We start from the raw sequence: 13,232 nt of genomic DNA on the forward strand, positions 1-13,232 counted from the left end.
ATTTCTCGTAAATCCACCAGAGGCTGCTGTGTACATTTCTATGCATTTTAATCAAATCAAATCAAATCAAATCGGGCCTTTATTTGTCGCATATATTTTTGTATAGTGAAATTGAACCCCCTTGACCGTATACAAACATCACTATGTTCAGAGGAAGACAGGTAATAGGAGGTAGAATTTAGAAAAAGGAAGTAAGCTACATCAGGAGAGGCAGGCAAAATAACACCCTCTCACCTTGCTCTTGAATTAGAGCAATGTGAGACCAGGGAGAAAAACAGCCCAATCTAGCAGAAAAAGCACACAAACAAGACTGACGATGTCCTTCTCGTGCACGTCGGTGAGAGAAGTTGGTTGGCTTGTTGCGCATAATGTATCAGTTGAATATCCACAGACCCGAACACCCTTTACCCCTGTTTTCGAAACCAAACTAGAAGAGAAAAGCATCATGGCCGCGTGTTTCTACATCAACTTCACTTTGTTATTTCCTGATTTCTGGAACCATCCTTCATTGGACTCATAGTTAGCTACAGAGCAGACCAGTCACACTAAAAAAGGCGTATTGAGGTAAAGTTGGTTTTAAATTCACATTCAAACTTTCTCCCTAATATAATTTTGGAAAAGTATTATTTGCAAATGTTAAATATGGACATCAAATTAGCCGATGGCTATCAAAGAACAACACTGTCCACAGTCAAATAGTGCTAATGTTGTTTTGAAGTCATACTTACATGCTTTTTCAGACCAAATATTCAAAGTAAACAATATAGGGACAGTGTCACAAGTTGACACTGTTCAAAAATGAACGAATGTCCGAATATAAAACCAAAACCTAAAGTAAATAAAAGCTGTCAATACAGAAGCAGTCAGTGTTACCAGCCTGCAGCGTTCGTTTTACATACAAAATGCAGACATAAGTACCTGCGAAAGCATATTTCGGTAACACTTTACAATAGCAGTACATGAATAAGGATGTATTAATATGTAAACTAAACATTACTTTATTTTGAATTAAGACGTGCGCTAATCATGAACTAACTTTAACTACAACATGAGTCACATGAGTTCATGTGTGAATGATGGCTACCTTAATTACTTTTTAGTACTTGTTGTAAATGTATTAATTAACATTTCAGTTTAAGCTAAATGTAACCAACATGAACTCATGAGCTGTTAAAGGGCCATGAAACCGCCTCGTTTTAGCAGGGTGTTTTCACACCTCTACTTTGGAAAAAGACAGAAAAGTGGGCGTGTCCAGCTCTGTTTAGGGGGGAGGAACAAAACGAGATATTTAATTTGAGGAGCTGCTCTAAGCCTGTATTTTTCATGCAATGTTTGATACCACACGGGGAATGAGAGACAAAAAACCCTCAGCATTTTCTGGAAACTTAGATGCACATGGCAGGTAGTGTCAGAAAGCCGCGTGTGTTATTCCAGTCACAAAATGCGGTGAAAATCCTACACGAGGTTAAAGTTTGGTTGTAGTGCTAACATGTTTACACTCGGTGTAATAGTTAGTTCGATACGAACAAAATGAATAAACAAAGAGCACTGGTCACTCACTTACCAAATCTGTAGAGACAGGACAATCACCAGCAACTAGAGCCGCGTCTTTATAAAGAGGAGACTACAAGCGAATCCGCATCTCAGCGTTTGCAGATGAGAACAGCTCTCAGGTAAACAATAATCCTCCTTAGACACGTAAATTATTGTTGTCGAGCGTCGCTTAAACTGTTAATCCACACGTGACTCCAGCTGCGCTCTCACAGAGAGAAAATAAAAACAAAACTTAACTGCAGCAAACTATAAAAGCAACACTCGCTTGTTTTGCCAACACAACGTGGTGTCTCTGTCGTCTAAACACTGTGACAGTAATGAATATTAATGAAGTTGCACAATAGAGCGCGCTGATTGGTTTAAACCAAGCATGCATTAATGCAGCACACTCTGAGACGTAATAAGGCCCACTCTGGTACAGACGTCCAGTCTACAAGCTGGAACACACGCTATTGTCTCATGGCTGTGACGCAGCTTCAAAAATTTGTTTCAAACCGGAAGTACGAATTTGCTTGAAATAACGCAAAAACAACCAATTTACACTTTTTAGTGAAATATAGCTGTCCTTATAGTGTTTTTACCAGTATGGGACACATATACGACTGTCAACAGCTCAAAAAATGTGTTTTGGTGTTTCGTGACCCTTTAATGTATAATTATGTCATGACTTTACTTGGAGGGGCACATCACTATTAACTCATCCTTAACTACTCATGAACTCCTGTTCATGTTGATGTTGACAGAGCACTTTTCTGTTGTTATTCAGTGTAAACTCACTAGTTGGATGTGCATAAGGAGTTCATGAGTTGTTAAGAATGGGTTAATGATGATGTACCCCTCCAAGTAAAGGCACAATATTATTATACATTAACATATCATGAGTTCATCATGGTCAAATTAAGCATAAACTAATGTGGTAATTAATACATTAATTAACAAACAATCATGTATTAACACGTAATTGAGGTAGCCGTCATTCACACATGAACTCGTGACTCATGTTGTAATAATAATAATAATAATTCCTTGCATTTATATAGTGCCTTTCTGGGCACTCAAAGCGCTTTACACAATGGGGGGAGGATCCTCCTCATCCACCACCAGTGTGCAGCATTCACACGGCAGCCATTTTGCGCCAGACCGCACACCACACACCAGCTGATTGGTGGAGAGGGGACAGAGATGAAGCCAATTGGAATATGGGGATGGTTAGGAGGCCATGAAGGACACTTTTTCGAAGGACATCCTGGGATTTTTAATGACCACAGAGAGTCAGGACCTCGGTTTAATGTCTCATCCGAAAGACGGCGCTCATTGAGTAGCATAGCTTCCCTGTCACTATACTGGGGCATTAGGACCCACACAGACCGCAGGTTGAGCGCCCCCTGCTGGCCTCACTAACACAACTTCCGGCATCAACCTAGCTTTCCCATGTGGTCTCCCATCCAGGCACTGACCGGGCGCAGCCTTCTTAGCTTCAGTGGGCGACCATGTGAGAGTTGCAGAGAGCTAGCTGCCGGCAGTAGTAGTTAAAGTTAATTCATGATTAGTGCATACCTTAACTCATCATTAATTCATAATAAACTAATGTTTAGTTTACATATAAATACATCATTATTCATGTACTGTTATTGTAAAGTGTTACCGATATTTCTCGTTTCTCAAAATTGCAAAAGTACTGGAATATGTGATGTTGTGATGATTATTTGTGATGATTACAACTGCACTAACTATAAATTACTATAGTATTTTTCTTCCACATAGACCCCTATGAAAACAAGTTAAAAACACAGTCATCTTGTCACCTTGTTTACCATCTCCACCGCACACGTCTCTACAGTGATGTAATTAGCAAAAGCATGGGTTAATTCTCTCATGGGACTGGATGTGATGGACATGAGTTATGTGCTGTCCAGTAATGCTTGTAAACACGTCTCTGTCTGTCTGTAAAGCGGTGCAGTCATTAATAACGTCCAGCCTAACTGCACCATGGGATTGATTGGGCTCGCCGGTGACATTCTGACCGCTCGCCCACACCGCTTCTCCAGAGATTTACAGCACAAAACATTGCTTTCTTTGGACGCCAGAAGACTTCCATCCTTTGTTTTGAAAGTCTCAATGTTGGGCGTTCAATTGACATGAACCGGCCGGGGTTTTATAAGCTCAGTGTTGGCATTTAATTTATTGGTAACACTTTGGTGGTTCAGGTCTCACTATTAACTAGCAGCTTATTACACTGTAAAAATGCTAGGTTCCACACAAGCTATTTGTGTTGGGACAACATATAGGGTGACACAGTGACAAGGTGGTTGGCACTGTCACCTCACAGCAAGAAGGTCGCTGGTTCGAGTCTCAGCTGGATCAGTTGGCATTTCTATGGGTTTCCTCTGAGGCTCCGGTTTTCCCCAGTCCAAACACATGTGCTATAGGTGAACTGGGTAAACTAAATGGACCATAGCGTATGAGTGTGTGTGTGAATGAGTGTGTACGGATGTAAAGGGCATTCGCTGTGTAAAACATATGATGGATAAGTTTACGGTTCAAAAAATATATTTTGCTGTGGTTACTAACTCAAAAGAGTGCTCTATCAAAATCAGGTGTAATTTTGCATCAGTGTAGAACAACTCTAATATAACTTCACATTAAAGGTGCTGTGTGTGTTTTTGACTCTTCTAAAGCACAAAAATACCATAATATGTTTGCAGATATTTAAGAAACATGCTAAGTGAGCATTCTTGTTTTTCTAAAAAGACAATACTGAGGTCAGATATTCTGCCTTAAAAATATGTGCTGGAACGCTGTCTTTGTTTTGGTTCTTTTAACCCGCCCAATGCCAGATTAGCCAATTATAATTCAGCATCCCAGGTTGCATTGCTGGAAATCAGCGTATTTCATTTATTTAGTCAGGCTCTGAAAGCATGCGTCCGTGACTGAAATGTGATCTCCGGTGGACAGTCGCAGACTCTAAAATGAGGCTCAAATTCAGAGATCTCGATAAGGTACAGTAATTAAGGTGCAGTAGGTGATTGTCCTCAGAAACATGTTTTGTTGTGCTGGTTGAAAGTCTCTTCACAGTCCAATAGTACTGTTTAAAGTAAATGATGTAAATGTATTTATATGTATTTTTATATTCTAGATAAGGCCTAAAACTAAAAAAGTGTTCATCCAATTAAATATTGTCGGGCCGGCATCTCCCATAATTCCGATAAGCAGCTCAGACTGTCTGTCAGCAAATGTAGATTCAGACTTCTACGCATCTGTTTATGCAGATCCAGAGCGGGAGAAATCAAATGCTGAATTGAAACTTTTGAAAATCCTGAATGAATATTGGAGTAACTTTTGCACGCTGGAGGAAGGATGACACCATGGCTAAAGTATTACTGTTAGACAGGTAATGTTCTGTTTTAATACTTAGTCAGGCTAAGCTTATGTTAGATTGTGTTGTATTATGAATGACTTGTATACACAGACGTGTTGTTCAGCCACTGAAATCTCCCGGTCAAAGATTGATGTGATTATTTTCAGTCTCATAAGGTCCTTTTACAGCATCGATAATGTAGATTTATATTTAGTTTAACAGCAAAACACCAGTAGTGCTATTCCGCCTAGCCTGCTTTGTTGAACTGAAGTTGCGTTTATATTCACATTGGTTTATTTTTGAACAATGACAGACTTCCTAAACTGTTTACCATGCTACTCTGAATATTCACTCTCAAATAGAATATAGGTATGGCTTTGTAATACATTTAATTGCTGCACGCTGCGGGCCAAACACTAACTAACTGGCGAATGACATGAACTAGTGGGTTGTCTGCTGTTGTGACGCAGCGTGTGCGCTCTCGATTTCAGGAGGTGTGGCTTTGAAACACAGTCCCTCCTTGTCGTCCTAAGATAATATTCTAAGTGGTTAGCATTTTGGCAGATCACCTACTTCACTTTTAACTAGCAAATAATATAAATATTATGAGCGTAAACATTAGGTGAGCAGGTTACTAGGGTTGGGCCGATAGACGATGCGGTGCTGTTTTCAGTAGTATGGCAATAAATTTGATGTAAAATGCCATTCAAACTCACATTATTAGCATTTAACACTGAATAAAGCACATTAGGTGTACCTGAGCTGATCATTGTCAGTTTATCCTGTTGTTCAGCTGTGAGAAATAGAAGCCGTTTCTGATCTTTCAATTCGAGGTGTTGGTTAGAACAAAAATTCCTTTTAATGTAGAGAATATTCCTTCTATCGAGTGCCGTTGCTTTTATATAGAACATAATAAATTTAAATCAGCCTTTAGGCTCGATCGTTAGACTCGCTCCTTAGACTCGCTCCTGTTCGTCTTTAATCTGGCAACCTGAGCTTGTGTTTGATTTAATCCAGGAATGCAATACCTAGTTCAACCACTGGATGTCAAACTTACGTACTGCACCTTTAAACAAAAGCTGCACATTGTTATTTTTGACTCCATCAGCTTAGGCAAAAGAAACATACGGGTGGGTCAAAAGTAGCAATATTTGCTAGATTTACTTGCTTAATCTTGTTTATTGTGTGACTATGACCTTGTTATTGTTCACTGCTAATATATTTTGTCCTTTATTTTTGCAAAAACAATATTAAACAGCATTTTCATTTGAAATTTCAGCTACATCAAATGTTTCAAAAGCAATCCAACACTGCAGTGGTAAAATTTTCAGAATTTTTTTTGTATATTTTATTTTTATTATTAATATTGGCAACATGCATTAATTATATAAAACGTATGAATCAAAACACTAAAAGCTCTGAAGTGTAAGTGAAAAATAAGACCAAAATATGTCTACTAGCAATGAGACATAAATGAGTGTTACTGTCATCCCCACTGGAACTGATTTAAAACTCAGAGACGGCAAACTTAAGGATGTGTTAAAGCCTACATGGCTTTTTTTCCCTTGCCATCAATTGCCACTAGCTTGCATGGTTCGGGACCCGTGGATCTGCGTATCGATGGATTTGCTCTTCACTGTTTGGACTCTCAGCAGTGAATATTGAAACACACTTTAACACTTAAAACCCCCCTACAAAAAGCTTAATCTAAATTAATTCGTTCACCTTTCTCGGTTGACATGAATCCAAAATGTTCCGGGATAAGATTTCGTTTTCTAACAAGATTCATGGTTGTACTTGAACTTGCTGAATCGCGCCTACTGTTATTCTAACAGATATGTAATACTTGGCAACATAACAGTAATTTGTGTTTTAAAGTGCGTGACGTCACGTACTACAGCCGGTGGCAATGGACAACGGCGGTGGCAAGTGACCACGGCGGTGACGCGGTTGTCACGGTGACCGTCACAGCCTTAGACTTAAGTATATATATATATATATAAATATCGCAATATATATCACAGGGGAAATAATATCGCAATGTCAATTTTTTTCAATATCGTGCAGCCCTACACTGAATTCATTATTTTTTTTGTGTGCCACCCCATGATTTGGTGTGGCCTCTTCGGGCCACCCCTAAGAAAATTTTCTGGGGGTGCCACTCGTGCTCCGATTTCCCCCACAGTCCAAACACATGCGCTATAGGTGAATTAGATGAACTGAATTGGCCGTAGCGTACGTGAGTGTGTGTAAATGAGTATGTATGGGTGTTTCCCAGTACTGGATTGTGGCTGGAAGGGCATCCACTATGTAAAACATATGCCGGAATAGTTGGCGGTTCATTCTGTTGTGGTGACCCCTGATACATAAGGGACTAAGTTAAAGGAAAATGATAGAAAGAATGAATATAGTTTTATACTGTAAAAATGCAGGGTTCCATACAATTCATTCAGGTTGTCTCAACATAGTGGGCGAGGCAGTGGCGCAGTAGGTAGTGCTGTCGCATCACAGCAAGAAGGTCGCTGGGTTGCTGGTTCGAGCCTCGGCTCAGTTGGCGTTTCTGTGTGGAGTTTGCATGCTCTCCCTGCCTTCGCGTGGGTTTCCTCCGGGTGCTCCTGTTTCCCCCACAGTCCAAAGCCATGCGGTACAGGTGAATTGGGTAGGCTAAATTGTCCGTAGTGTATGAGTGTGTGTGTGGATATTTCACAGAGATGGGTTGCGGCTGGAAGGGCATCCGCTGCGTAAAAGCTTGCTGGATAAGTTGGCGGTTCATTCCGCTGTGGCGACCCCGGATTAATAAAGGGACTAAGCCGACAAGAAAATGAATGAATTTCTCAACATAAATCAATTAAGTTAACTTAACAAATTTAAGTGGATTGAACATAAAACAATTAAGTTGTCCCCCAAAAACCTCAAGTACACTGAAAAAAATTATTCAGAGATGATTCCCTGGATTTACAAAAAAAAAAATGTACGTCAAGTGGCTGTAAAAAAAATTATTTGGGCTGAATTTAAACAAACAAATGAAGTTACATTTTATTAAATTTAATTTGTTTGTTAAAATTCAGCACAAATAAATTGTTTGCAACAGTTTTGCAGACATCTTTTTTTTTCAGTGTATTGTGTTGTATTAACTCATTTGAAGTAAATGGCTTAAACGAGCAGCAAATGTATCTTTTTTGAGTGTATAAACTGTACAGTTTTGCATACTTACTGTATATTATATTACATTTTGCTCATTCTTTGTGTGCAGATCCCGAGTCTCAAAGAAAACGAACCGTTCAGAATGTTTTGGATCTCAGACAGAATCTGGAGGAAACCATGTCCAGCCTGCGAGGCACTCAGCTCAGCCAGAGGTGAGAGAGAAACAGCACATGTTCATGACAGGATAAATCACAGCCAAACTAATTCACCAAAACTCCTGCTCTCAGTGCATCGTAAATCTGCGTGAAAGCGCCACGATGTTCTTTGGAAACGATTGTCACGCATATTTATTCCACACAAGAGCTTGAATATAAACAAGGCTTTGCATTATACACAACTGCGTACCTTTTCCACAACTTTTCAGCCTCCTTCGTCTTTTGGGAAAGTTGCCATTTCGGTCATTCAGAAACACCTGGCTACCACATTCACTGATGCACACACAATGAAACACTTTCAATCAATGAACGCACACTGGAGCCAAGCGTAATACACAACTGGGCTTTTACTGTATAGGACTAAAGAAATGAATGGTGCTTGTCCATGCAAAACGTTTTTTTTGTTGTTGATTGGTTGCTAAGGTGATTCAGCTTTTAGAATGTTGCTGTGTGGTTGCTATGCTACAAGTGGTTGTTGGGTGGTTTATTAAGTCACAAAATAACCCACTTCGATGTCTCGTGTAACTTAAATATTTTATTATATAAGTTATAAGCAGTGTTGGGGAAAGTTATTTTTGAAAGTAATGCATTACATGTATAGGTGAGCATAGATGTTTTTTTTTTTTTAATATCTAGATTAATCTCACTGTAATCTTGGAATTAATCTAGACTAAAATGGCTCATTTGAATTCTGCCGAAGGCATTCAGAATATGTGTGCTTCCCAAATAATGACTCAAAGTAAGTCTTTGAGACTGGGTTTCTCAAGCCAGGTGGCGCATTAGACCAGGGGCTTATCTCCTGTTTCCAAAATGCATCACAAACTGCTTGAGAAACTGTTCTACTATGAAAATTGGTGATAAAAATAAATGATGTTCAATCAGATGTCCTTGTGTTTACTAACTGTTTATTCAGTTAAACATGAATGTTGAACTGTAGGCCTACATAAGCTCCAAACAGCGATTTTTGGCCACCTTAATCCGACTAAAGGCATAACTGAACTAAACAGAAATGGAATTAAGACGTGGAGTATGCAGATATTAGTGGCATTATTAGAGTAAACACCGCGATCAAACTATTATTGTCATGTATGCCTTTTCACCATATTTTCAGACAACATCCACACACACGGCTGTCAGTAAAAGGACCGCGCACACACAGTCTTAATTATATTATTGTCTATTTAGGCAAATGACTAGATTACAGATGTCCATGTAAGTGTAGTCAGTCGTGTCTTCGAAGTAAGTGAAAGATCCCGAAGGCCATCCTGCTGATTTGATTTAGAGGGGCACTTTTTTTGTCAGACGGCTCACCGGTCAGGTATACACTAGGGATGTGATATATAGATACTCAGAAGCTTTTAAGTTGATATCGATATATTTTTATTGATCTATAGTATTGATATTTTAATAATTTCTTCATAACTAAATGTTTTAGAGCTGTAAACAGGATTGTCAGTGGCGCTTGTATACAAGACGTTACACCAATCAATCTGCGGCTATATATATATATATATATATATATATATATATATATATATATATATATATATATATATATATATATATATATATATATATATATATATATATATATATATATATATATATACATGTGTGTATATATATATATATATATATATATATATATATATATACATGTGTATATATATATATATATATATATATATATATATATATATATATATATATGTATATATATATATGTATATATATATATATATATATATATATATATATATATATATATATATATATATATATATATATATATATATATATATATATAGTTAACACGGCAAATAGTAGTACAGTATTATAATATATAGTAAATATAAATTTAAATAAAAATAAAAACAAATAAATAAAATAAATCTGCTCTCTCTTTCTCTCTCGTTACCAACCGGTCTCGTCTCTGCTCTGTCTCTCTCTGCCGACAAGCTGTAAGGGGCGGAGCTAATAACCCGCTCCTACGATTGGTTGTTACTTTACCTTAAACTAGATTTGTATACATTAATTTTATTTTGTTTATTATATTTATAAAGACTTGTAGATATAATAACAATATGATTTTACTGCTCTAAAAAATATTATAAATAATTATTTAACTATTCAACTTGGGTTACATTTTGCAAAATACAAATTGTATATATTATGTTAACATATAAGGCGACGCAGTCTCGCAGTAGGTAGTGCTGTTGCCTCACAGCAAGAAGGTCGCTGGTTCAAGCCTCTGTGCAGAGTTTGCATGTTCTCCCTGCGTTCGCGTGGGTTTCCTCCGGGTGCTCCGCTTTCCCCCACAGTCCAAAGACATGCGGTACAGGTGAATTGCGTAGGCAAAATTTTTCATAGTGTGAGTGCGAATGAGTGTGTGTGGATGTTTTTTGTGTGTGGATGTCTTCCAGAGATGGATTGCGACTGGAAGGGCATCTGCTGCGTAAAAATGAGCTGGATAAGTTTGCGGTTCATTCCGCTGTGGCGACCCCGGATTAATAAAGGGACTAAGCTGAAAATAAAATGAATGAATGAATGAATGTTAATATATACATTTATTTTTTATTTCCATTAAAATAACGGCACATACATTTTTTTTTAACTCCTTGAACTTCTTTTCATTACAATCTGACATCTGCCATCTTTAATATGGGACCAAGCTTAAATTTATGCACTAAAACATTAAAAAATTAGCATTTATTTAAGTTGAACATGTCCTTTTTATGCATATGATCAAAAAAAAAAATAGAACAGTTAAGGGTTGAACAACCGTTTACCTCTATAGACTTGTAAAATGAGGCTTTTTCAAAAAAGGTGGAGTATTCTTTGAAAGCATCACTTGTCAAAATGCATGAGTTAGACTTGTTAACACAGGCGTAAAATGATTCATGCTGATCAACCAGACACAACCCACACTTTCACAGCCGCGTGTGTGTGCGTGTGGGTGTCCGTGTGTGTGTAAAGCCCAACTCCAATGAGCTTTTCTGTAACATCATGCTTCTGTTTTCTTTCAAGAAACAGAGATGTGCAAAAGCAAGGTGCGGTGTTAGATATTTCTTAACATGTCGATTGGCATTATACACCTGCTGGACTGATCTGGAGTCTGTTAATGTCAAGATGTGTGCTTGAAGGGGAAAATGTGATTAATTACTGAGACACATGGATGCTTTTAAGTTTTCGTATCCTGTTTTTGTTTTGGAAAACAGTTTTAGTGTGTGTTATACTTGCACAAACAAGTCTTTTAACACTTCAGTGTGTTTAGTTTAAGATATGCAATGAGTATTTACTCAAAAGCATGTTTTATTTGTCATAGTGTCATTGCCCATATTTAGGAAGATTTGACCAAGTCTCACACTTCTGAAACTGATTTTCTGTTTTGATTTTCTTACAGTTCAAATATCATAAAATTCTCAATGGAAAATTTTGTTGAGTGGAAAATGGCATAGCATATTAAATCTTGTTTTAATTTCTCGTTTTTATGCTAATTTAAATTAAATGCTTGAACAAATGTCTGTGATTTGGGGTCAGAACAAAAAAAAGAATAATTATTTTAGAAACCTAATTGGCTGATATTTGTTCTTGTATAAGTCATAAACTCACTTAATTTTGAAACTTTTTCCAAATACTTATTATAATATCCTTTTTTTATTGAAAATAAAGACAAAAATACCGTGTAATTTTTAAATGAATAAATCCATAAATAAATAGTGGAGAATGACATAACATTCGTTCATTCATAACATTCACAATTTTATTCATAACATGACATATTTTTTCTTTATGAAAATTTATTTTTTAGACCTTTCTTAAAGTTTATTTTAATATTCTAATATTTTTCTTTAAAATAATTGTAGCTTTATTTAAATTTTTTTAGGTTATTTTCTTTTTGTAATTGTGTGTAAAAATTAATATTATACAAATATATAAAAAATGTATGTAATTTCAAATAAATAAATAAATAAATATTGATTTGATTGAGTGTATAATGGCATAACATATTAAATCATTTTTTATGCAAATTTAAATGTAATACAATAACAAATGTCTGCCATTTGCGGTCAAAAATAAAGGCATAATTCAAAGAGACAACAAGATTATTTTCAGAACCCTCATTAGCTAATATTTGTTCTTGTATTAGCCATAAACTCACTTAATTTAAAACCTTTTTTTCTAAATGCATATTATAATATCCTAATTTTTTGTTTGTTTGTTTGTTTGTTTGTTTGTTTTTTTACTGTAAATAAAGACAAAAACACAATTTTTAAATGAATAAATCAATAAACAAATAGTGGAAAATTACATAACATATTTAATCTTTATTTTATCTTTATGAAAATGTAATTTTAATACAAGAACAGATATCTGCCATTTGGGGTCAGACAAAAAAGAGCATTCAAAGGGACGACCAGATTATTTTTCAGACCTTTCTTAATGCTTATTTTAATATTCTAATATTTTTCTTCAAAATAATGGTAGGTTTAAGAATTTTTGTTTATTTTCTTTTTGAAAATAAAGACAAAAATATTATGTATTTTAAATAAATAAATAAATAAATATTGAGTGTATAATGACATAACATATTAATTATTGTTTTTAATGCAAATTTAAATGTAATACAATGACAAATATCTGCCATTTTTGGTAAAAGAAAATACATAAAGGCATAATTCAAAGAGAAAACTACATTATTTTTCAGACCTTAATGCTTATTTTAATATTCTTCTAATATTTTTCTTCAAATTAATTGTAGCTTTAAGTTTTTTTATATATATATAAATAAACAAACAAATAGATTACAACATATAAAATCTTGTCTTTATTTCCTATTTTTATGCTAATTTAAATTGAATGCTTGAATAACTATCTGGGGTCAGAACAAGAAACCTAATTCAAAGGGAAAACAAGACTATTATCAGACCCCTCATTAGCAGATATTTGTTCTTGTGTAA

The 13,232-nt window shown here is 35.9% G+C and overlaps 1 protein-coding gene across 13 annotated transcripts in view; it reads left to right on the plus strand.

Moving 5' to 3' along the window:
* The window catches only part of nav1b (neuron navigator 1b), a 214,166-nt gene that overhangs the window by 82,719 nt on the left and 118,215 nt on the right, over positions 1-13,232 (plus strand). For all 13 annotated transcript variants that reach the window (XM_073954708.1, XM_073954705.1, XM_017356758.4 and 10 more), the window contains one exon: positions 8,166-8,268. In XM_073954708.1, the coding sequence (XP_073810809.1) occupies positions 8,166-8,268 (103 nt within the window). The remainder of the gene's footprint in view (positions 1-8,165; positions 8,269-13,232) is intronic.

Source organism: Danio rerio, chromosome 6 (genome assembly GCF_049306965.1).
Source record: "Danio rerio strain Tuebingen ecotype United States chromosome 6, GRCz12tu, whole genome shotgun sequence".
Lineage (NCBI taxonomy): Eukaryota > Metazoa > Chordata > Actinopteri > Cypriniformes > Danionidae > Danio > Danio rerio.